Genomic DNA, 24,247 nt, shown 5'->3' with positions numbered 1-24,247 from the left:
GAATCAAAATAACTAACTATATAGTACAATCCTAGATAATGGAAGAAGGCTGGAAGCAGATGAAGTTAAAGCAGAGGGTGTTCATCTGGGAAGGAAAACACTCTTTGAGTTGTTAGGGTTCTGGTTCAGTTTAGGATTAGACATCCCTGTAATGCCAGTCCATCAGGCTGTTGGAATTACAGCTGCAGAACCACTGAAGGAGGCATCAGAATGGGAGCAATGTGGGATGAATAAGGATAAATGCTAAATCTGGGTACTAGAACGGGTAAAGAGAGAGCAGAGCAAAGGGCAGCGGTTTCATCTTTGTGTAAAACTTACATTCAGAACACAGAGGAAGCAGAAGCCCCACTCAACCAGGCAAATAAAGAGAGATCAAAGAGATGAGGGTGAGATAAAGTCCCCTCGGGCCAAAGGAGACTGGGAAGTTACAGACAGGGAAAAGCTGAGAATAATCACCTCTGATAAAGACCACGGAAGCTGACTGGGAGCTGTTGGGTAAGCTTACGTTTGTGGGGTGGATGGGCAGAAGTCAGATTTCATAGCACTGTGAACGCAACACAAGGAGTAGTTCAAGATCAAGTCTTAAGACAACTTGGCACTAAAAACCATGAACTATGTCCTGAAGGTTTTACACTGGGGATAAGGGAACAGAGCAGGTAACACAGCAGAAGTAGCAGCTGCTGGGGATCCTTCCTTTGCATGGTTTGGCTTCTCTCCGAAGCCACTTATTTGTGCATTCTACGTAAAGTTTCTTGTCCTTTTTGGAATAAAGCTGTTATCCTAAGCTCTATTCACACAAGCGTGATAATAAACCAGCTAGCACTGTAATCAGGAAGCATGCAAAATTCTGAAGCTTAGAACAGAAAGTGAAAGCAAATATAAATTCCCCTTCAGTCAAATCTGCCGCAGCATGATTTAAGGTAACATATCAACATTTCTCTTGGGTTTGTCTTAAAATTAGAACTTTTCAGTGAGAATAGTGAACTGAAGGTACAGAACTGCTGTATTGCAAAGGTTCTGTAATCTAAGGCAGGGTTCTGGGAAACTGGGGTGACTTGGGCACGGCTGAACTAGAAAATGTGTGCAGTTGAGGGCGGGACTTAGATCTAAGACTCTGCTGCACTGACTCTCTTTCAGACACCTTTTGTCTTTTCTGAACGTTTGTGACAATTCTTGCCTCTGTGTAGTCCCCGGATGTTTTGTTCACTGCATTGCTAGTTAAGGTACAGCGCAGTGTAATAGAAAGCCCACCAGACCAAAGGCCAAAGGGCTGTTTTAGTCCTGATTCTGCCTCAGACTTCTTCTGTGGATTTTGAGAAGTCGCCATCCTGTTTATTTAATTTAATTTATTTAATTTTTTTTTTGAGACAGAGTTTCACTTTTGTTACCCAGGCTGGAGTGCAATGGCGCCATCTCAGCCCACCGCAACCTCTGCCTCCTGGGTTCAGGCAATTCTCCTGCCTCAGCCTCCTGAGTAGCTGGGATTACAGGCACGCACCACCATGCCTAGCTAATTTTTTTTTTTTTTTGTATTTTTAGTAGAGACGGGTTTCACCATGTTGACCAGGATGGTCTCGATCTCTTGACCTCGTGATCCACCCGCCTCGGCCTCCCAAAGTGCTGGGATTACAGGCGTGAGCCCAGGCTGGAGTGCGGCGGCACGATCTCGGCTGACTGCAACCTCCACCTCCCGAGTTCAAGCGATTTTCATGCCTCAGCCTCCCAAGTACCTGGGACTGCAGGCATGTGCCACCATGCCCGGCACATGCAAATTTTTGTATTTTTAGTAGAGACAGGGTTTTGCCATGTTGGCCAGGCTGATCTCAAATTCCTGACCTCACATGATCTGCCCACCTTGGCCTACCAAAGTGCTGGGATTACAGGCCTGAGTCACTGAGCTTGGTCCTGTTTCTTTACCTGAACATTAAGGAGTTGTTCTATCTGGCCTTAAAACCCTTTCTAGCTCTAAAGTTAAAGACCGTGTGATTAAATATCAAAGCTTTTCTCTCTACTCTTATCAATCAAGTACATCTCTGGGAGTGTCTGCTGCAAGTCGGGGCAGACCTACGCCTTCATTTTGGCCATGGAATGCAAGTTATAGTCCGAATGATAATTTAACATCCAGCATTCATTACTTGCTTCCTATATGCCCCATGCTATGCCATCCCAACTTCTTCACATGAATTATTTCATTTAATCATCCCAGCATGAGGAAGGTATACTTACTACACTGTTTTATGCGTGAGAGAAATAAAGCTCAGAGAGTCAGAAACTTTGCCCATGATCACACAGGTGAGGTTGGTGGAATTAATGTTGGAATTTAGGCACTCTGATTCCAAGGAGCCAGACCTAACTAATAAGCCACTCCATTTTTTTAAATCCCTCCAAAATTCAAGCTAATAGGCCAATCATGATTGTACTTATCAGAGGTTCTTGGAACATTGAGATTTGGTAGCAGTAATTTAATGCTTGTTTTTAAAAGGAAGGAGAACTGTCTTTATTTAATATGATTTTATTTTATTTTTTGTTCATTTAACCATATCTGTTATCTGCATTAATATTGCAAGTTAAAAAAATTGAAGTAATTGTTCAGATAATTAATTCTGCAGAACTTGTTAAGGATTAAAAAAGAAGCAGCAGAAAAAACCTTCATGGTTTGAGTTGAAGCAGTAAGGAAGTAGAGGCAGCTGGCAGGGTGGGAGTAAGAACTGATTCCCTAAATTAACCAGCTGTTTCTCCTAATTTTATTTGTGTTGTAGATTTACCCTTTGAACAGAAAGAAATTTAGTTCTATTTGCAAAGGTAGTAAATTCAGTTTGATTTAATTGTGCTTTCTTTTTTTCTTTTTTGAGACGAAGTTTTGCTCTTGTTGCCCTAGCTGGAGTGCAGTGGCACACTTTCGGCTCACCACAACCTCCACCTCCTGGGTTAAAGTGATTCTCCTCCCGAGTAGCTGGGATTACAGGCATGCACCACCTTGCCTGGTTAATTTTGTATTTTTGGTAGAGACGGGGTTTCTCCATGTTGGTCAGGCTGGTTTCAAACCCCCGACCTCAGGTGATCTGCCCATCTCGACCTCCCAAAGTGCTGGGATAACAGGTGTGAGCCACCATGCCCAGCCAATTTGCTTTCAAAAGTAGTATAAAGGGAAAAGACCCAAATCTTTAAAAAAATTCTGTGAAAATATTATAAACTCAAAATTTATTTCCATGACTTTTGACATTGAAAATAAACTGAGGATAAGCACCTACCTTGACCAGCAGCCTTTACACCAGTGGCCATAAAATGAGGCCATTCAGATAATGTTACTGAAAGAGGTGAAGTTCAGTGCTGTTAGTAGTAATAATAATAATATCCGGTATCCAAAGAATGTAGAATACATATAGAATATTCTTTGTGACTTCTGAAGACAAAATAGAGACAGCTTGCAGTTTGCTTTCAGGCATACTCTTAAAAGTACATGTGTACTTTTAAGTGGTTCCAGCCACTTGGGAGGCTGAGGAATCAGGATTGCTTGGCCCTAGGAATTTGAGGCCAGCCTGGGCAACATAGTGAGACATTATCTTTAAAAATTAAAATAAAATAGGCTGGTTACAGTGGCTCATGCCTATAATCCTAACACTCTGGGGAAGGCTAAGTGGGGGGGATTGCTTGAATTCAGGAGTTGGAGACCAGCCTGGGTAACATAGGGAGACCCCCATCTCTACAGAAAAAGTAGCTGGGTGTGGCAATGTGTGTCTGTAGTCCCAGCTACTCTGGAGGCTGAGGTGGGAGGATCACTTGAGCCCAGGAAGTTGAGGCTACAGTAAGCTGTGATCATGGCTGCACACTCTACTCCAACCTGGGCAACAGAGCAAGACCCTGTCTAAAACATAAATGAATAAACAAAAATTTAAAATATAACCAAATGTTAAAAACATTCAACATGCAATGAATTTACACACCTACTTTCTGCTCATTGCACAAGAATTCAGAAGAAATCCATTACATTCAATTTTAAGGTAAGGGTTTTGGGGCAGTTCTAAAGGGTTTTTACTTGTAATAACCATATGACAGCTTAATTTCTGCTGTATTTTGTAGATACTTGGCCTAATTCTGACAGCGAGCAGATTTTCTCTTACACAAATATTTTTATGTTTAAGATTCTATTTGTAAATTGAAATTTTTTTCTTTATGCTATAAGTGGGTTTTTTTCTTCTAGATTAAATTCATATATTGAAAATATTATTCTGATCCCATGGGACATACTGGAGCCAGTGCAGTGCTATGAAGAACTAGGAGATTAGCTTGGATATTAACTTGTCATCTAGAGAACAGATTTCATGTTTCATTATTCTGCAGTGGTTAATTCATGCAGAACACCAAGGTTTAATATTCACACAGGATTTTACTGCTTAGCAGCCATCTTGCTTCAAATATCCATTTGTTCTCCGAGTTATCACTTCACTGAGGACGCTGGGGCTTTCCCAGTAGCTGCCAATGGGGAACCATTTCCTTGGCAGAAGCTAAGGCTCCCCAACGTGGTCATTCCCCTCCATTATGACCTCTTTGTCCATCCGAATCTCACCTCTCTGGACTTTGTTGCATCTGAGAAGATTGAGGTCTTGGTCAGCAATGCTACCCAGTTTATCATCTTGCACAGCAAAGATCTTGAAATCATGAATGCCACCCTTCAGTCAGAGGAAGATTCAAGATACATGAAACCAGGAAGAGAGCTGAAAGTTTTGAGTTATCCTCCTCATCAACAAATTGCGCTTCTGGTTCCAGAGAAACTTATACCTCACCTGAAATACTATGTGGCTATTGACTTCCAAGCCAAGTTAGCTGATGGCTTTGAAGGGTTTTATAAAAGCACATACAGAACTGTTGGTGGTGAAACAAGGTAAGAACTTGCTCAGGTAATTTACATTCTCTTGTGATAATTTCCTTATGAGTTACATCTCTTTGCCAGGAGCAGACTTCAGCAGCCATTTATGAAAAATCCTGTAAACTATGGGGAACCCAGAAGAAGGAATAGCTCTACCATTCCTTAAGGAAACCACAGTAGAGATGAAAAGACAGGTTGCAGAGGCATAAACAGCTGGAGGGGGGATAACTAGGAAGAGAGGCCAGTATATGACTGTGATAAGTTGGATATGCTTATGTGCTAAGGAAAGAGATGGTAGATATAGAGAGGGCTGAAATAGGGAGTGCTTCTCAAAGGAAGTGAGTCTTCGTCTGGGACCAGAAGGAAACGTAAGTGAGATTGGGGTTGGGAGAGAGGAAGTGACAGAGTATACATTGCCCAGGTAGCAGCATGACTCATAGCCAATAGGCAGAAACAAGGAATAAGTTTGTTTGAAAAATTGAGAAATATGGTCTATGTGATCAAGTCATATTCATTGAGCACATACTATATGCCAGACACTGCACTAGGCACTGAATGTATAATGGTGGGATCTGCTGGAAGAGACAACCAGGACAAGAAAATAAATAAAATTCGTGAGGTAAGTGGACAGTGCTATGAATGAAATAAAACAAGGTGCAAAAAAAGTAGAAAGTGTGGCTGGGGATTGAGACTAATTCAGATGACTGCGCAGGGAAGTCTTTGTTGAGGAAGTGCATTTAAATTGAGAGCTGATATTTTTTTTAAAGAAACAGTTATGAGAACATCTCAGGGCAAGTGCAAAGGCTCTAAGGTGGGACTGATTGAGAGAAGAAGGCCAGTGTGAGCTGAAGAGTGTGAACAAGAGGGAGAAAGGGATCAGATCATGTGGAGCCTTGGAGCATCTTATAAGGAGTTTTGACTTTTACTCAGATGAGATGGGAAGGGATTGGAAGATTCTACTCTGATTTATGCTTTGTAAATATCAAGTCTATGTTGAGGGTATGTTACAGAGAAGCAGAGTAATCATTTGGGAGGTCATTGCAGTAATTCAGGTAAGTGATGGTAAGGTCAGGCATGGTGGCTCACGCCTGTAATCCCAGCACTTTGGGAGACCAAGGCAGGTGGATCACGAGGTCAAGAGATTGAGACCATCCTGGCCAAAATGGTGAAACCCTGTCTCTACTAAAAATACAAATATTAGCTGGGTGTGGTGGTGCATGCCTATAGTCGCAGCTACTGGGGAGGCTGAGGCAAGAGAATTGCTTGAACCCAGGAGGCAGAGGTTGCAATGAGCCAAGATCACGACTGCACTCTAGCCTGATGACAGAGTGAGACTCCGTCTCAAAAAAAAAAAAAAAAAAAGAAAAAAAAGAAGTGATGGTAATTTGGGAAAGGCTAGTGGCAATGCTTATGGAGTGAAGCAATTGAACTTGGCAGTTATTTTGAAGGGCAAAACAACAGAGATTGCTGACATTGGTCATGTGAGGTGAGGGAAAGATAAGAATCAAGGATGCTTCATGGAGTGGATGGTTTGGTTTTCCAGGGCCAGGATCCATCGGGGAGGTAAACTCTTCCCCACGCTCATCTCCTTCCGCTTCCCCTTGGTGACACTTCTTCTCATTGCAGCCACAATTTTCAGGGGCTTGTTCTCAGGCTAGGAAAAATATCAACTCCTTCTCACTAAGGCACCATGTAAACAATGATGGCTTTTTTCATTTTTTTCAAATGCCAAAGGCCCCATCCAAAGGACATACATCTTAGGAATACTATTCTGGGAGTTGTGGGAGAGTAGAGGGGGAGATATTTGGAGTAAAGCTGGAGGACTTGCCAGCATGCCTCCCATAATTAATTGCAGGCTATTCCTGGCTCTTCTTATGGTTAGCAGTTCCCTTCATACTCAGTCACCTAGTAGGTCTGACATGTAGGATAATGTGCTGCACAATGTCAATTGAATCTTATGAATCTCTCTTTCTTCCTCACTTCTTCATTTAAAATACCCAAATAATTCAGTTGATGGTAGTTCTTTTGAGATGCAGAAAGTCACACTTTGCATGTAGAGTTCAGATTAATTGTGCAAGCAGCAAAGGTTCTGTTCCTTTGTTTTTTTGTTTTTTTGTTTTTTTCAACGTAGACTTATTACAACCAAAATTTCACATGGGTGAAAATTATTCCAGCCACTTAGAATTCCTTTACATTTGCAGAACCTACTACCAAATACAAATAAAACCTTGAGGCCACAAGTGAATCATTTACATCCCTAGCCTTAGTTTCCCAGCCTGTTTCAAAGAAATAAAGTAAGCTGAAGGAAAATATCCTAACAGCTTCTCTTTCTTCCCTCCTGACCTCTCTCTCTTTCTCATTTGAGCTATTCTAGTCTGCCCTCCTTTTCCAGTCAAAATCTGCTCCTCAGATTCACTTCTTAATTGCAGCTTAAAGTCCAAAGAGTAAATCTGCAACTGTTACAGTTTCAGGCATCCAGGTGTTGGGGTCGATAAGTTTGTCAGAGTATATATCTACTATACCTGTCATTGTCTGAAGAGTGGCAAGCAGAGATAGCTGGAAGTACCTGGGGTCACAGGTGCCACAGGGAGACCATTAGTGAATAATGATAAAAGAATATAAAAGCCAGCTCCTTGCCTCCAGTGGGGGACACGTGAAAGTGTAGTTTGCATCCCAGAGCTCCCTGGGAATCAGGCTGATGCTGGGACTTTGCCTGTCCTGCACCCTTGACTGGCTTCTCTGTTTTCCCCGTCCTGGAGGTAAGGACCTGTTTCTCCTGGCATTATATTCTCAATAAGTCAGGGTCTGCTTCCTGGAAACACAACTTAAGACATCACTCATGTACATAATTACTCAAATGTCTGCATAAGGCCCTTTCAGGTTTAGAGACAATACTGACGATTAATTTCCTAGTGAATTTTGAAGTCATGTAGAAAACGTGTACTATCTCAGCCATTTACTGGCTAGGGATCCTGCTAAAGTCATTCAAGTTCTCTGAGTCTCAAGATCCTTGTCTGACCTGAGTATGAATGAAATAATGTAATTAGGGTTCCCAGAAAAGGGCATTGCTCATGATTGGTAGCTGCTAAATAAGATTTTACCTTCATTTTCCTCAAAAGACAGTTTTTGAGATTCACGAAGATTGTAGTTTGAGACATCAAGTCTATTACCCCCAGGTTTGAGAAGCTGTTTGCTAGATATACAGATTCATTTCTCTTCTTGGTTTCACTTGTGCATTTTGGCTGGGGGTGGGTCTTTTCACAGAATACTTGCAGTAACGGATTTTGAGCCAACCCAGGCACGCATGGCTTTCCCTTGCTTTGATGAACCATTGTTCAAAGCCAACTTTTCCATCAAGATCCGAAGAGAGAGCAGGCATATCGCACTATCCAACATGCCAAAGGTATTTCCACTTCCAGAAACGTTGAGAAATTGTTCTCAAATTGAGATTCAGTCTTTGTTTGTTTGTTTTTTAATTGCTTTAGGATTTCAGTCATTAATGCATCATCATCTCAACCATTCTAGACTTTAACATCATTCTGTTTGGGGCATTGTTACACAAAAAGCTTTTTTTGTTTTTTTCAAGGAAAGTGATTTATATGTTGTGTTCATATGGAGACAGTATCTTAAATCAGTGTCACTTGGCCAGGGGTGAAATTCGGAATCACCTAGAGCAGCACTTCTCAGACTTTAGGTTAAATGAATGGTCTCGAATGGTCTGAGGATCTTGTTAAGATTCAGATTCTGACTCAAGAAGTCTTAGGTTGAAGCTTGAAGTTCTACCTTTCTAACAAGCCTTCAGGTGATGCTACTGCTGATGGTCCAGAGACCCCTTTTGCAGTAACAAGGACCTCAGGGACCTTACAGGGTCCCAGCCCAGGAAATTCTGATCTAGTAGTCTGTGATGGAACTTAGAAATCCCCTTTTATAAGTTCACAAGTAATTCTTAAATTTATTTATGAAAATTATTAATTGTGGTTACACAACTTTTTTAATTGAAAAAGAACATTGGGACTCTTATTTGGCTCATGTTGGTACTCAAAATGCAGAGACTCTGGAAGGCACAGTAGACCCTTTTCCTTGTTTGATACCTCCTCGTTAATGATATGCTTGCCATTTGTGCTGCTGAACAAAATGTAAAATATTTCTGTAATGCTGCTTGGAAAGTAGGACAAAAATAGAGGCTCTCCTGATGGTGCTTCAGAAAGGCGGAGTAGGGGAGGCGGCAGGTCATCCGCAGTCAGCAAGTGGCCGCACGCCCATTTTCCTCTCTGCCTCTACAGATGCAGGAGAGAAACGAGCCCATGATCTGGACACTGCCTTTCCCCAGATTTCTACTTAATGCTGGAAAAGACATTTTCTCTGAAATACTGGCAGAGTAGATCAAAGGCAAAAGAGGCAAACCTCCGTGGGACCCCATAGCTCAGTTTTTCTGTGGTTGTAACAGTGAGTCGTGTAATTAGCCCTTCGTTTTCAGGTAGCAACAATTTGCTCCTTTGACGCCAACCCTTCTTTCTAACAGCATGTTTGTTTCAGGACAGTGTATCATTGTAGTAGCTTTCCTGGAAGTTTTTATTAATGTGATTTTTTATCTGAATAATCATGGTGGGTAAAGTAAAAACAGCCTTTTTCATCAAAATAAAATGCAAACATATATTGCCATTATCGTTATTATATTAAAATTTAAAATTTATATCTCAGAAATCTCCAGTAACTTCTCATGTTTAAGGAAAAGAAGCAAACACTTTGAAAATATTTTCCTTTCTTTCTTTCTTTTTTTTTTTTTTTGTTTGAGGTGGATTCTTTCTCTGTCTCCTAGGCTGGAATGCAGTGGCACGATCTCGGCTCACTACAACCTCTGCCTCCTAGGTTCAAGCAATTCTCCTGCCTCAGCCTCCTGAGTAGCTGGGATTATAGGGATGTGCCACCACACCTGGCTAATTTTTGTATTTTTAGTAGAGATGGGGTTTCACCATATTGATCAGGCTGGTATCAAACTCCTGACCTTGTCATCCTCCCGCCTCAGCCTCCCAACGTTCTGGGATTACAGGCATGAGCCACTGCGCCCAGCCTTTGAAAATATTTTCTGAGGTCTTTGGATGTCTGCTTTGCCCAGTTGACTGTAGCAACTCACTGGATCATGCCATTTTCAGCAAATACCAATTTAACATTCTGCTTTTAATAGACATTGACCAACCCGGGCTCTCATGGTTAGTCAAAAAAGGAGAACTGACTTAATGTCACAATTATACTCTCTAGATAATGGTTGCAGCACCTAAGCTGGGCTATGGACTGGTGGGAAGAAACAATACAGACTCAGTTCTCAATTTCCTTAGTTAAGAATGCAGAATTTAAGAGAAGTGAGGAGCCACCCAAGTGCTAGTAGGGGCAGCATATCTTTTGGACACTGATTTGTCTCTTTCATCCTTTAAGAGAACACAAACCCACTGGTGACAATTTCTATGCAAGTCAAGTTCTGCTGCATTGAGAAAACAGTTAATGCTTGTCTAGCAGGCAGTGTTTTGTACGTGGAGCTTACATCACCATCCTGGAAGAACTTACGCTAATACCGCATACACATCCATTTAAGGCAGTGTTAATCTACATGGGTCACTCTAGGTTTCTGAACAAAACTCAGCCTCCAGGGACTACATCATCTTCCACTGGGGGGAGAAATCATAGCCAACACCCATCTGCCTCCTACCATTCCTGCCACCAGATTTCTAGTAGCCCAGACTCATTTCCTCATAGCCTCACAGCCTACTCCTCCACCAGTCACCCTTCCACACACTTCACTAGATGGTTTTGCTGCTGAGCTTGGCCAGAAGATCACAATAATACCCTGTCTCCCAGCCCCCACCATAAAACAGCATCTCGTCTACTGGGAGTGGATATCCAGAGAACGTTGGTTGAATCAGATTCCTAAAAAAGGAGACTGTTGTTGAGGGAAATTAATTTGCTGGATCGAGTTTTAAAAAAATTTCAGCCCTGTATCTACTTCTACCTTTCTTAGAGTATTTGGTCAGTATCTTCTTCTTAATTGGAACTTAGAAATAGATTTCAAATAGAATTCAGTAAAATTAAATTCCGTAAAATTTAATAGCAAAAACATTTGCCGTCAAAGTAGACTACATAATTTATGGTAATGCTTCAAGCTATTTTCTCACCAAAGCACAGTTTAATCTTATCCAGCACATCAGACATGCTTAATAAGTTGCAGTCAGCATTGTCACAAGCCTGACTCCCAGAACGGGCTTGAGAATAGAGGTGCGGGAGAGCCAGTCTAAGAGTTGTGACTAGCTTAAAGAAAATGTTTTCAGATTATTGAATCTGTCTCCATTCAGTGTTTGGGGGCATTGTACCATGGTGAAGACCATCTCTGAGACAAGCTGCCCAGACCAAATGAAGATAGAATTCAGTCATTACCCAGTCATCTTGATGGATGCAGCTGACAAGACTGTAGGCTGAAAAGTTTCTGCTTCCTCAGGAGTTGGGCAGAAGCTTAAATTACTAATGACCTCCTTGGCCTGACTGCTTTCATTGCTGAATCAATGAAGCAAAGATAAAATAAGACCATGACTCAAGCTGTCACACAGCAAGTGAGAGGATGATCATCATCTTTGGAGTCACACGGTCACATTCACATCTTGTTCCCACCATGGAACTAGCCATGTGATCTCCAACAATTCAGTTAACATTTCCGAGCCTCTGTTTCCTCACCTGAGCAATAACACCAACCTCACACTCCATAAGAGGATTAAAAGATAATGTGAAGCCTTTAGTTCAGTTTTACTTCCTGTTTCCTTTTTCTGCAGAGGTGTATTTTTTGTACAACAAAGGGAAAGGGGGCATTATCTAGTATTTTACTTAAAAGCCCAGAATTTGAATTGATGCCAGTGTTGGAGATTATTACATTTTAAGAAAATATAAACACCTAATATTTTTGTGGTTTCAATCAACAAAATGAGATTTGGCATTTTTGTGCTTTGGGGATATCAAAAGTGGGGCTTTGTGTCTTCAACAGAGTGCTGGGATAAAAGCAATAGAGGTAAGAGAGGCCACAGAATGCTATGAGAGGCCATTGCTCTCCTACAAGGTCATCGATTTTCCTTCAGAGTATCAGGCTTGCCTCTTGAGTTAGAGTCGTAAGTCATAGACATGGCTATGAAATACTTCAGTTTTCAAGTATGAATTATTCCTTTTCCTTTCTGTAGATCAAGACAATTGAGCTTGATGGAGGCCTTTTGGAAGATCACTTTGAAACTACTGTAAAAATGAGTACCTACCTTGTAGCCTACATTGTTTGTGATTTCCACTCTGTAAGTGGCACTACCTCATCAGGAGTCAAGGTGAGACCGAGTTCTATTTTCTACACAGTGCATAACATTGTCCCGAGAGCAATGAGCTTTTTTCTCATGTTTTTCCTTATTATTAAAGCATTATGCTTGTATTACAAAAAGAGATAGATAAAAAACTAAATTAAAAATTATTCATAGTCCTGTCACCAAGATACAACTACTGATAATAGTTTAACCTTCCAAATATTTTCCATATGTATGCAGCATATATGTATGTACATAGTAACTGTATTTACTGACTATATATGTAAAGGTATTTTTCAAAGTATACATGCACACACACACACACACACACACACGTACATACGTACATACATATACCCTTTGCAAAATAATATATTGACTGTTAACCCATTTTTATCAAAATATGCCATAAAAGTTGAATGTCATTAAAAATTATAAATATTATATTAATAATTGCATCGAAGTCTAATAAGGATTTTTAAATCAGATCTATTTTTGAACATGTATGTTTTCTCCCACTCTTTTTTTTTTGTGATGGAGTCTTGTTCTGTTGCCCAGGCTGGAATGCAATGACGTGATCTTGGCTCACTGCAATCTTCGCCTCCCAGGTTCAAGCAATTCTCCCACCTCAGCCTCCTGAGTAGCTGGGATTACAGGCACCTGCCATTATGCCTGGCTAATTTTTGTATTTTTGTAGAGATGGGGTCTCAGCATGTTGACCAGGCTGGTATTGAACTCCTGACCTCAGTTAATCCACCTGCCTCGGCCTCTCAAACTGCTAGGATTACAGGCATGAATCACCTGACCATTTCCCACTGTTTTTAAATAACTTTTTTCCTCAATGAAAGGCCTTTATAATTTTTAGAGTCTTCATTGTTTGTAAAATTACAATACCTAATGATTATCTTTGTAGTTAAATATTCCCAAACGTCAACGGACACATTAAATAAATAAAAAAGAATTTCTTATCCCAAGGGACCAAATTATAAATATAAAAACATCTTTAAAGTTTATAAAAGAATGCTTTTGAAAAAAGGAGATAGGCCAGGCACAGTGGCTCACACCTGTAATCCCAGCACTTTGGGTGGCCGAGGTGGGCAGATCGCCTGACGTCAGGAGTTTGAGACCAGCCTGGCCAACAAGATGAAACTCCATCTCTACTCTATTTTGTAAAAATACAAAAATTAGCCAACCGTGGTGGCAAGTGCCTGTAATCCCAGCTACTCAAAAGGCTGAAGCAGGAGAATCACTTGAACCCAGGAGGCGAAGGTTGCAGTGAGCCGAGATTACACCAGGCACTCCAGCCTGGGCGACGAGAGTAAGACTTCATCTCAAAAATAAATAAATAAATAAAAGAAAAATCAGTATAAAATGCCTAGTACAGTTTAGATACATATAATGTTTATGAATATGTAGTTATATGAGTTGTGTAGCTACATACACATCATGGCACCTCTGCACATAGATATATATGTGCATAAACATGGGTGGGCAGGAGGTGACTGGCACTTCAGAAGACAGGTTCCCGTCAGCCTCCTTGGATGCACATCCCAGGTCTTCAACTTTCAGCCTGGGTGATCTGGAGCAAGTTACTAAATCTTCATGTGCTTTTGTTGCTTCATCTATAAAATGGCACCTACTTCATAGAGTGGGTGCAAATATTAAATTAGGTTTTACGTGTAAGCATTCGGCATAGTGCCTGGTAAACTGTCAAAAAATGATGGCCATTTACATATTTTCCATATAAAAGTTCTGAAGGACTTCAGTTAATTCAGAGCATAAAAGTGTGTCATGAAATAAAAGTAGCCCTATACTTGGAAGCCAAGAAAATTGGGATCTAATTCTATTTTTTCTACTTAATAGCTAGTTTTCTTGGGGAAGCCTTGGAACATATTTGAGCATTTCTTGGTTTAAAGCAAACTTGACAGAGGATGGATCCAGTAAGTTCTTCAGGGTTTCCCTACACGGGTCTAGAAACCTTTGTTTTATTTGGATTGTGTTTGTGGTCATCATTTCAGAAAGCTAGTTGTCAAGTACTTGGGTTATGATACGATGGGTCAATACAGTTTGAAAGTTACAGACGAGCACTGAGGAAATGGATTGTAACAGATGCTGCAGGGTGTTTGTAATTTTCAAGACCGACTTTTGCTTTCATACTTCACAGAACCTCTTATCCTTATTGACAGCATGCTTAATGGTATCTTAATACTTTCTTGAAAAGATGCAGTCTGCCTTTCTGTGTGAGAGGGTTATCAGGACCGGAATTATGCCAGGGAGCTGTCATTCAAAAACCTCTTCTGATCCACATTTCCCAGGTGTCCATCTACGCGTCCCCAGACAAATGGAATCAAACATATTATGCTTTGCAGGCATCATTGAAGCTACTTGATTTTTATGAAAAGTACTTTGATATCAACTATCCACTCCCCAAACTGGGTATGTTCAAATTCCATATTATTGTCATTTTCTTCATTTAGAACTTGCTTTGATTTCTTCCCTCCTTCTATCTCTTTCTATGTGATTTAAATGAGCACTCAAGAAAAAAATCATTTGTTCCTCAGAGATGGTCCTTAAGTGCAAAAAATATTTATGAGATGCCCCAATAGTGTGGATCATTTCTCTATTCTTTTATCCCATTTAACATTAATATATCTGCATTTCACTCTCCCAGGCCGATCAGAAAAGGCACACACTGGAGGCTTGGACAGAAGCCAGGTAGAGGGCCCTGGAAAGAGATGGAGAGAAAGAGGGAAGGAAAACAGTGACTGCTCTGTTCAAAATAGGAGTCCACATGTCCAAGAGTTCGTCACAGGAATGTTCTTTGAATATTTGTCCACCACAGTGATGCTGTGGCTCCCTGTGGCAGACATCAAGGCTCTCACCTATTATGTTCCTCTTCTGTGGGAGGGAAACACACCTCCCATCATGCTGTTCTTCTATGCCCCAGCAGCGCTGATTAGAGAATGAATTTTTCATTAAAAAATACACACACACACACACACACACACACATTGCATATTACAATTAGAGGAATTTCTGGAGCAATCGCTATGTCCTATTTGTACAAGGTGAACAATCTTTTATTTTAGTTTTACTTTTTACACTTTATTTATTTATTTGAGATGGAGTTTCTCTCCTGTTCAAAGGTTTATGTAGACAGAGAACTGAAAACTGTGCCTCCATCTGTTACTTACATTGGACACTGAGGTTGGATGGTAAGACTGTGGAACAGATTTTTTAAAATGGTAGGAAACAGATCATTTGGGTGTGGTAGTAGGTCTTTATATGAGATGATATTCGTAGTCTATCTTGCTTTTAATTTTCTATCTTAAAAAATTTAAAAATTCTAGTTTTAGAATGTTATAGAGCAGCAGCCCCTAACCTTTTTGACACTAGGGACTGGATTCGTGGAAGACAGGTTTTCCACAAATGTTTGGGATGAAACTGTTCCACCTCAGAGCATCGGAGATTAGGTTCTCATAAGGAGCATGCAACCTAGATCCCTCACATGCACAGTTCTCAATAGGGTTCATGCTCCTGTGAGAATCTAATGCCGCCACTGGTCTAGCAGGAGACAGAGTTCAGGCAGTAAGGCTGTCTCGCCCATCACTCACCTCCTGCTGTGAGACCCGGTTTCTAACAGGCCACTGACAAGTACTGGTCTGAGGCCCCGGGGTTGGGGACCCCTGTTGTACAGCGTATAAAAATTGTGATGAAAGTTTCATAGCATATACAGATTAGTGCTTGGGGTTTCTGCTAGTGACGAAACAGTTTTTTTTTCCATTGGGATTTAGAATATACTTCTTATCATGTCCTTTCTCACCTCTTGCCCCCAACTCCAATGCATTTTCCTTACATAAATTAAAAGGGACCATCAATTGGCATATAGTTCTAGGCTTAAAAAAATTAAATGCTATTTCCAGGGGCTTATTTTGATAGTTCCTGAGTCTCACTCTATTATTATTGTGCAGGTTCTATATACCCTTTAGTACAGATTGGCTAAATCCCATTTATACATAATTCATTGCTGTCCTCTAGGTCAAAAGCCAAAGAAAGATTAATAATAGCCATGAACAATGTTAATGTTGTTCCTGAAAAATGCAGTCTTAAAGAGCATATGGAATATCTCTACGACTAACAGAAAAGAAACATGCAGCTTAAGAAAAAATAGAGGAGATATAAGTACCACTACTATAAAATCATCAATGCAACTTAGAAGAAAAGTCATTCCCACATTTGAAGTGCTAATGAATACTAATCTTTATTACGGCTAATTTAGTTTTTGATTGTGTTTTGTATAATTGTTTTTAATCTACTAGAATTAACCAGTATTAACTCCAGACAATGTAATTATATGCCAAGTAACTTGGTTCATTTTGAACTTTTAAAAATAAAATTATCTTCTTATTAAAGCTAAATAGAACTTTTTAGCTAGCAGAATTCAAAGGCTAAACATTAGCCAGAAATTTTTTAACCTACGTGAAATCATTAAGGATAGCAAACAATGTACATATACATATACCTGTATATGTGTGTGTGTTTGTGTGTATATATGCATTTGTAATATATACACACATACATGTAATGCAAATTAATGCATTATACCTGAGTTGTTTAAAGATGATTAGGTTGCACTTTTTCCCCCCACAATGCTTTCTTAAGAAGTAGAGGAAATATCAATGTTGAAAAGAAAATTGAAGTCAGAAAGAATCAATGCCCAGAGCTTTTTCCTCTACTGTGTTAGAAGGACATTTGCTTATAATAAAAGCTATACGTGCCAGAAATATCATCAAAATATTGACTATAGAGATGGCTCCTAAGAGGTATTCTCCTGAAATTAAAATCTTGTATCTTTATTTTTCTAGAAACAAGTTCATTATGTTTTGATGAATCTCAATCATATTAGAAATTATTTGATACCTTTTTTAAAAAGTTTAAAATACAATATGAATGTCTTTAAATAAATTATCTTCTTGGCAGTAAGGCACCCAAAATATTTTCAGAGTTCAGTACTTTCAGGAAGAAAATGGCTAAATGTCAATAGGTTACTTCATCTACAAAACTCTCTGTACAATTTATTCCACTTGATAATGGACACTGATTATTTTCAGTGCAACTATAAGACACCCTATCAATGTTAAGTTATTCTTGATGTTTTCGAAAAGTCTGCTTACATATACTTAAAAGATCATTGTGTATTTGAGCAGGGAGCAAATTCTATTTCTGGTGTGGGAGCCATAAGAATTAAGTATGGTCGTTCTTATTTCTTAGATTTAATTGCTATTCCTGACTTTGGATCTGGAGCCATGGAAAATTGGGGCCTCATTACATATAAGGAGACATCACTGCTTTTTGATCCCAAGACCTCTTCTGCTTCTGATAAGCTGTGGGTCACCAGAGTCATAGCCCATGAATTGGCGCACCAGGTACTTGGCACTCATGACATTATCTCCATATTAGTTCACAAGGACATTATATAGAACACCACCAATCTTCCCGAGACAAAATAAATCATATCATTTACCTCTAGAGGGGAACTTAGAGATTATTAAACATAACACAATATGTCAAGTAGCAGAGCACTCAGTCTCTGAACTATGGTATGCATACTGGAATTTTATCACCAGAAGTAGCCATTACATTTATCATCTAAAACCTTTCAAAGCAAAGCCTTCAAATGTTGTTTGGGAAAAGAAGGGACGTGACTATGCAGACACATGAAGCACAGAACTGGAAATCTTGCAAATAAAGATTTCTGCTAAAATATTTCTCCTTATATCCCCTGGTACTCTGGCATTCTAATCTAGGGCAAAATCAATCTTCCTTCAGTTGTAACCTGTGTGTATATGGCCGTAATGAAATACTTGAAGTTAAACTTGATGGGCTGATGGTGTTGGGCACATTACCAACTCTCTGAGGTCCAGTGTCCCCATCTATAAAATGAAGTTAATAATAGTCTGTTTCATAAAGCTGTTGTGAGAATTATAGATAAGGAAAGTGTGCAGGTCACATAGTAAGCACTCAATAAGTGTTAGTTACTAATGATGATGACAGTGGCCACTACTTCTACAAGAAATATTACTATTTCTTGTATGTCTTTTTAAAAATGGTTATAGAGGTCTGAAGACTATATAAATTTGCATATCAAGGTGGTTAGTAATAGCTAATTAGGTCTTTGGGATATATATTTAGTACAGTATGCTATAGACAAGAAATACTATTATTTCTTGTAACATAAGCTATCTAAGGGCCATCTATCAACTCTGTATTACATACAAATGTGGACTATAAAACTAGGTCCATAGATATCAGAGACTATTCCCTCTGTCATTTCTGGAAACTCTCAGTAATGCAGTAAATTATTAAAGACACCAAAATTGTCTTTCACCAAGTGGGTGAATATCATTCCATTGTAGAATCTGGTAAAATCTCTTATTTAAAGCGTTTTAACTTTATCCTTTATCATCACTACAATAATGTGTTGCTGTTCTTTAAAGCAGTGAACTAAGTACTCTGTTACACAGAGAGCCATGCTCAGCACTGTGCTTCGAGAACACATGGGCTGCTTCCTCTGGTTCAGAATCTCCCCACTGGCCCATTTTAAGTGTTTTGATCAGGAGTTACCAGGAGCTCTAAAGCACTTAACTGAGTCTGGGGATTTCTGATCTTTCTGCCCAGTGTTTGCAGGGAAGTGCTCTGTGAGCTCTCTGTCTGAGGCTCCATGCTCCCTCTGGCCTTCCCTTTAATAGCTTCTCTTCCACGGAGATGCAGTCAAGTGCTGAAGCAGCAAACAGCACTGGAATTTTTGACCTCACTTTTTTGTCTTCCCATTGATTATCGTATTAACATGTCACTCTGTGCATAGCTCTGGCAAGGATTCCCCAGTGCCATTTGTCTGAGGATGGCATATAAGGTTCCCATGACCCAGCTCCTTTTTACCTCTCCAGCCTCATCTCTTGCCTATACCCAAGCTGTACCCATCCAAGATTACCTGCCATTTTCTGAACATGCCAGGTTGTATCGCCATGCCTCTGCTCCTGCTACATGATATTCAGCATACCTGAGGACTATTTACAAAGCTCAGGAAATGAGCATTTCCTAACTGTTATATACATCGTCCTGCCAAAACTGATTATTTCCTCCTAGAATCCCCTCTGTCCCTGGCAAAGACATTGATCTTAGCACCTGCTTTATTGTATTTATTTGTCTACTGGTTGACCTCTGTTATTTGTGTTGAGGCAGTGGTTATATTAGACATATATTTGTATTTCTAACATGGCATGGTGCCAGGAATGCAGTAGATTCTCCACAGATATTTATTGGATGAATGAATAAACTAGTTTTACTAACTGATGAAGTGACCAGAATCAGTTTATCCTGTACTTCAGAATCAGTTTATCCTGAATTTCTATCCAGTTCTCAAATTGAGGAAACACCTCCTCTCCTTTTCCATGAATGCACTTCAGAAAATTGGTGCCACCCGAAAGTAATCTGAGGGCTGTCAGAAAAGAAATAGTGCTTAAACTGTTTCTAGAGCTACAGACCTATAATTTTCTGTTCTGTAACTATAACCAGGCTCTTCTGAAACTTAGAATCTTATTGTTGAAACTCTGGTCCTTCTAGAGATTGCAATCTTAAAGACATACACTAGATACACAGTATTAGGCATATAGACGAAATAAATAAAATATAAAAGCACATAAAAGAATAGTAATATTTGAAATGTATAATACAGATCAAATACAGGTAAAGGGTAAATATGTCGATTATCTTTATGCATCCTTTTAATTTTATCTATACATATTTTAAATCTTAGACCTTTATTGTTTCTAGTGGCCTATTGGAAGTAAGTCAGGGGCAGAGGTTAACAACTGAATTTCATCGTCAATAATATTATATAACAATCTGAGAGCCCTAAATGAATTCTTATGATTCTCCTAAGTACCTGCTACTTAATATAAAAAGATGACTTCACCCAGGGCACTTGGGTTTATATTTCTCCCTAGAACATCATCATATATCAAAGACAGGGTGAGATTGTTCTTATTCTGTGGAAAAGAAAAACTACCTTCATAGAATGTTCCATTTTATTTCTTCATATTAAATCTAATAACTAGGAAATGTTGACAGATAGAATGAAAGTTGAAGAATTAAGGGCATTGATAACATGCAGAAAAGGAAAAAAGAAAATCAAGCAAAAATGTGGTAGTGAGAATAAGAAGGCAAGGAAATCAGGAGAAGAAAATTGTACAAAGAGATAAGGGTAGCAAAGAGGGAAGAGAGACCCTAACTAATAAAAAAAATTAGTAACCATTATATTTGTTGGAAAAATTTAATAATTTTTATTTGTTTAACTTCTAATAACATTGAGTTTTTACCTCCTAGTGGTTTGGCAATCTGGTCACAATGGAATGGTGGAATGATATTTGGCTTAATGAGGGTTTTGCAAACTACATGGAACTTATTGCTGTTAATGCTACATATCCAGAGCTGCAAGTCGTAAGTTCACAATTCTGTGTGTCACACCATACAGCATAAAGAATCATCAATTCACTATCAAAATTTCAAGGGAATGTTAAAGAGAACAACTACATAATGTTGTGGCTTTTGAACATATGGCATTTTGTTTGATATGCAAAACAGATCACAGAACTGGATGAAACATTAAAGGTTTTAGAAAATGATTAATATAAATCTGTCACCCCAAAGTTTGTGAACAGAGAAGGCAAACTAACACAAATGTAGAGCTGTGTATGTGAGGTGACAGGAAAGAACATCACTGTTTGTATACATCCACACAGGAACGCCCATGGCTACTAGGTAGTATACAGAATTTTCGGGCATGTAACCTGAAATCAACATCACTGGGGATGTACTTTTCTAGAATTTCCAAAGGGTCTGCTGGCTTCCCCAAAATGTGTGAAGGGATTTATTCAAGTATGTCTTTTTAAAAATGCACGTAGTGGTCTGAACACCATATAAATTTGATTATTAAGGTGGTTAGTAATGGTTAATTAGGTCTTTGGGGTATATATTTTCCAGTACACTATAGACAGACATGGATTCAAAGTTAGGCTCTTCTTGTTACTGTGTATGTTCTGAATCTGTGGCTTAATGCCAAAGCTTTATATATTCTCATTTGTAAAATGCATATACTGCATCTCCCTTGCAGAGGTGTTGACAGGGTTGCAGATGATAGGTCTAAGCACATGACAAGTATTCACTAAATGGGAAGCATTATTTTATTCCTGTATTCAAGGGCTGGTACATGGTAAACATTCAGGCAATGTCTGAAGGAATATTGGATTTGTATCGTTTTAAAGTAGAGAAACAGCGAAAGGGGAAATACATAAACAAAAAGAAACATCTTGTAAGAAATATTGATTGAATTCTTACCTCTAAGAACATCTTACTAAGCCTACTATGTTTTCTATTGCTTTTACAGTGTCCAATAGAAACTAAACTGAATATTTTTCTGTGTAGGATGACTACTTTTTGAATGTGTGTTTTGAAGTAATTACAAGAGATTCATTGAATTCATCCCGCCCTGTCTCCAAACCAGCAGAAACCCCGACTCAAATACAGGAAATGTTTGATGAAGTTTCCTATAACAAGGTAGTAAATATCATATGCAGGTGGAAGCTCTGCTTTTAGAAGAAATATAGTAATGACTATAAAATCCGCAGTTTAAGTCATTGGTATCAGTACCTGCTACTTATTTCACTTTTTATTTGAGTGTTTTTCAGACATCACATATGTTTCATAAAATTTGAGCTTCCTTTAAAAACTTATTATACTATGCTTTTATCTCTTTTTTTAACTCTTTCCCTTTTTTTTTTTTTAAAGGGAGCTTGTATTTTGAATATGCTGAGGGATTTTCTGACTGAGGAAAAATTCCAGAAAGGAATAATTCACTACTTAAAGAAGTTCAGCTATAGAAATGCTAGGAATGATGATTTGTGGAGCAGTCTGTCCAATGTAAGTCATATGTTAGGTAATAGTAGACTGTTATTTAATCTAGAAAGTAACAGAATAATTGTGAATGTTTATAAATAGTCATGTATTGTCAATCAACCATATTTATTCTGCTTGCTAGGTTGTCATGGTCCACAGAAGGCAGCACTTCCCTTTTTCCACCGATGCCACACTAGGATGTCATGCTGGGCTGGCCCTAGGGACTCACTATTTGACCTGACTTTCTTTGGTTTCTCATCTATGGCTTTTATGTTCCCTTGATCCAAAATCTTTAATAACGTTGCAATTTCCTACCATATAACACCTAATCTTCTCTGGCAAATTTTAAGGTTGTCAACCTCGTTCCCCAATGTGTGTTATTTGTTGAGCAAAACTAATCCTCTCCCTCATAAGAAGAAATCTTGCTCAGTCCCTGTATCATTTTGCCTTTATTTCTAGTGCCTTTACAAACTGAAATGCCCTTTCTTCTTTCCAACAATTCAAATGCTACCTTTCAAGATCCAGCTGAGATTTTGCCTCCTCCTTAAGACTGATCAGCCCTCATTCATTTGCCTGTCTCCTAAATTTTTAGAAGTGCACTTACAATCTGTTCCACATAATAGCACCCTCTTTTATTGCTTTTATCAGTTCAATAATAATAATGTGCTTAAGAACAAAAATTGTGTCTTTTTTTTTTTTAATACATAGCACCTAGCATGTGTTGATCCTATAACAATGATTAATAGGTGGTTAATGATTGATTAAATAACTCATGGTCTCTTGTCTTTGGGATTCATGTAGATAATAGGAAAGACAAAGCAGAAAAATTCAGTTAATTCAGATGATTCTAATAATTATTAAAATATCTTAAAATTTCCAACTGCAAAGAAAATAATTTTTTATAGAATCATTAGACCCAGATAACTCATACCTGCAGTTAGAAGAACGCTAAGTCATTGTAGACAGGAGAGATCCTTTCTTTTTTATAAGCACTTGTGTCCCAGGGACAGTAATAATACTGCTCAATATTTATGTAGCAATTTACAGTTTAAAAACCACTTTCATGGCCGGGCACCGTGGCTTACACCTATAATCCCAACACTTTGGGAAGCCAAGGCAGGTGGATCACTTCAGGATAGGAGTTCAAGACCAGCCTGGCCAACATGGCAGAACCCCATCACTACTAAAAATATAAACATTAGTTAGGCATGGTGGTGCCTGCTTGTAATCCAAGCTACTTGGGAGACTGGGGTAGGAGAATTGCTTAAGCCTGGGAGGCAGAGGTTGCAGTGAGCCAAGATTGCACCACTACCCTACAGCCTGGTGACAGAGTAAGACTCTGTCTCAATAATAATAATAATAATAATAATATAAGAATCAAAGTTAAATAATAAAAAGCACTTTCATGTGCATTATCTCATCTGATATTTTTGTGCCCTTATAAAGCGCCCTTATGGTCCAATTGATACGTGATTTTGTAGTTGTAGAAACAAACTCCAACAATCAAAAATCATTTTACAGCTCCAATTTTTTACTTGCATATCTTGAAAATCCTGAGACTATTGAAATACATAGTTCTTAGTTATAAAAATACTTACAGACCAGGGGCGGTGGCTCACACCTGTAATCCCAGCACTTTGGAAAGCTGAGGCAGGCAGATCATGAGTTCAGGAGATTCAGACCATCCTGGCCAATATGGTGAAACACCGTCTCTACTTAAACATACAAAAAATTAGCTTGGCATGGTGGCACATGCCTGTAATCCCAGCTACTCGGGAGGCTGAGGCAGGAGAATCGCTTGAACCCAGGAATCAGAGGTTGCAGTGAGCCGAGATCATGCTACTGCACTCCAGCCTGGTGACAGAGCAAGACTCCATCTCGAAAACAAAAACAAAAACAAAAAAAACCTCATAAATATCTTATAAAGATACTCTTTACTATCCATTTCCATCACCCACTGTCAGTGGTCTAGATACTCTTTCTCCATGCTTCCACTTAGGCTTCTCAACACCAAGTATTGTGCCGCTTCTCTCTCTCATCCCTCTCCGGTTCCCTCTGCCTTGCTTTGTGTGTGTGCATGTATGTATATTTGTAGACATCAGTT

At 39.1% G+C, this 24,247-nt stretch overlaps 1 protein-coding gene across 3 annotated transcripts in view; it reads left to right on the top strand.

Moving 5' to 3' along the window:
* The first annotated feature begins 293 nt into the window (after positions 1-293).
* The window catches only part of ERAP2 (endoplasmic reticulum aminopeptidase 2), a 46,434-nt gene continuing 22,480 nt past the window's right edge, over positions 294-24,247 (top strand). For 2 of the 3 annotated variants that reach the window (XM_078365119.1, XM_078365121.1), the window contains exons 1-9: positions 294-495; positions 4,202-4,882; positions 8,132-8,270; positions 12,082-12,216; positions 14,505-14,625; positions 17,461-17,615; positions 20,575-20,688; positions 21,673-21,804; positions 22,036-22,167. In XM_078365119.1, the coding sequence (XP_078221245.1) occupies positions 4,323-4,882; positions 8,132-8,270; positions 12,082-12,216; positions 14,505-14,625; positions 17,461-17,615; positions 20,575-20,688; positions 21,673-21,804; positions 22,036-22,167 (1,488 nt within the window). In that variant the 5' untranslated portion in view covers positions 294-495; positions 4,202-4,322. Of the gene's footprint in view, positions 496-892; positions 921-4,201; positions 4,883-8,131; positions 8,271-12,081; positions 12,217-14,504; positions 14,626-17,460; positions 17,616-20,574; positions 20,689-21,672; positions 21,805-22,035; positions 22,168-24,247 lie in introns of those variants that run through there. The other variant, XM_078365120.1, reaches the window with a different exon arrangement.

This window comes from Callithrix jacchus, chromosome 2 (genome assembly GCF_049354715.1).
Source record: "Callithrix jacchus isolate 240 chromosome 2, calJac240_pri, whole genome shotgun sequence".
In the NCBI taxonomy this organism is placed as follows: Eukaryota; Metazoa; Chordata; class Mammalia; order Primates; family Cebidae; genus Callithrix; species Callithrix jacchus.
The sequence above is the reverse complement of the archived record's forward strand: the minus strand, read 5'-3'. Positions and strand labels throughout refer to the sequence as shown.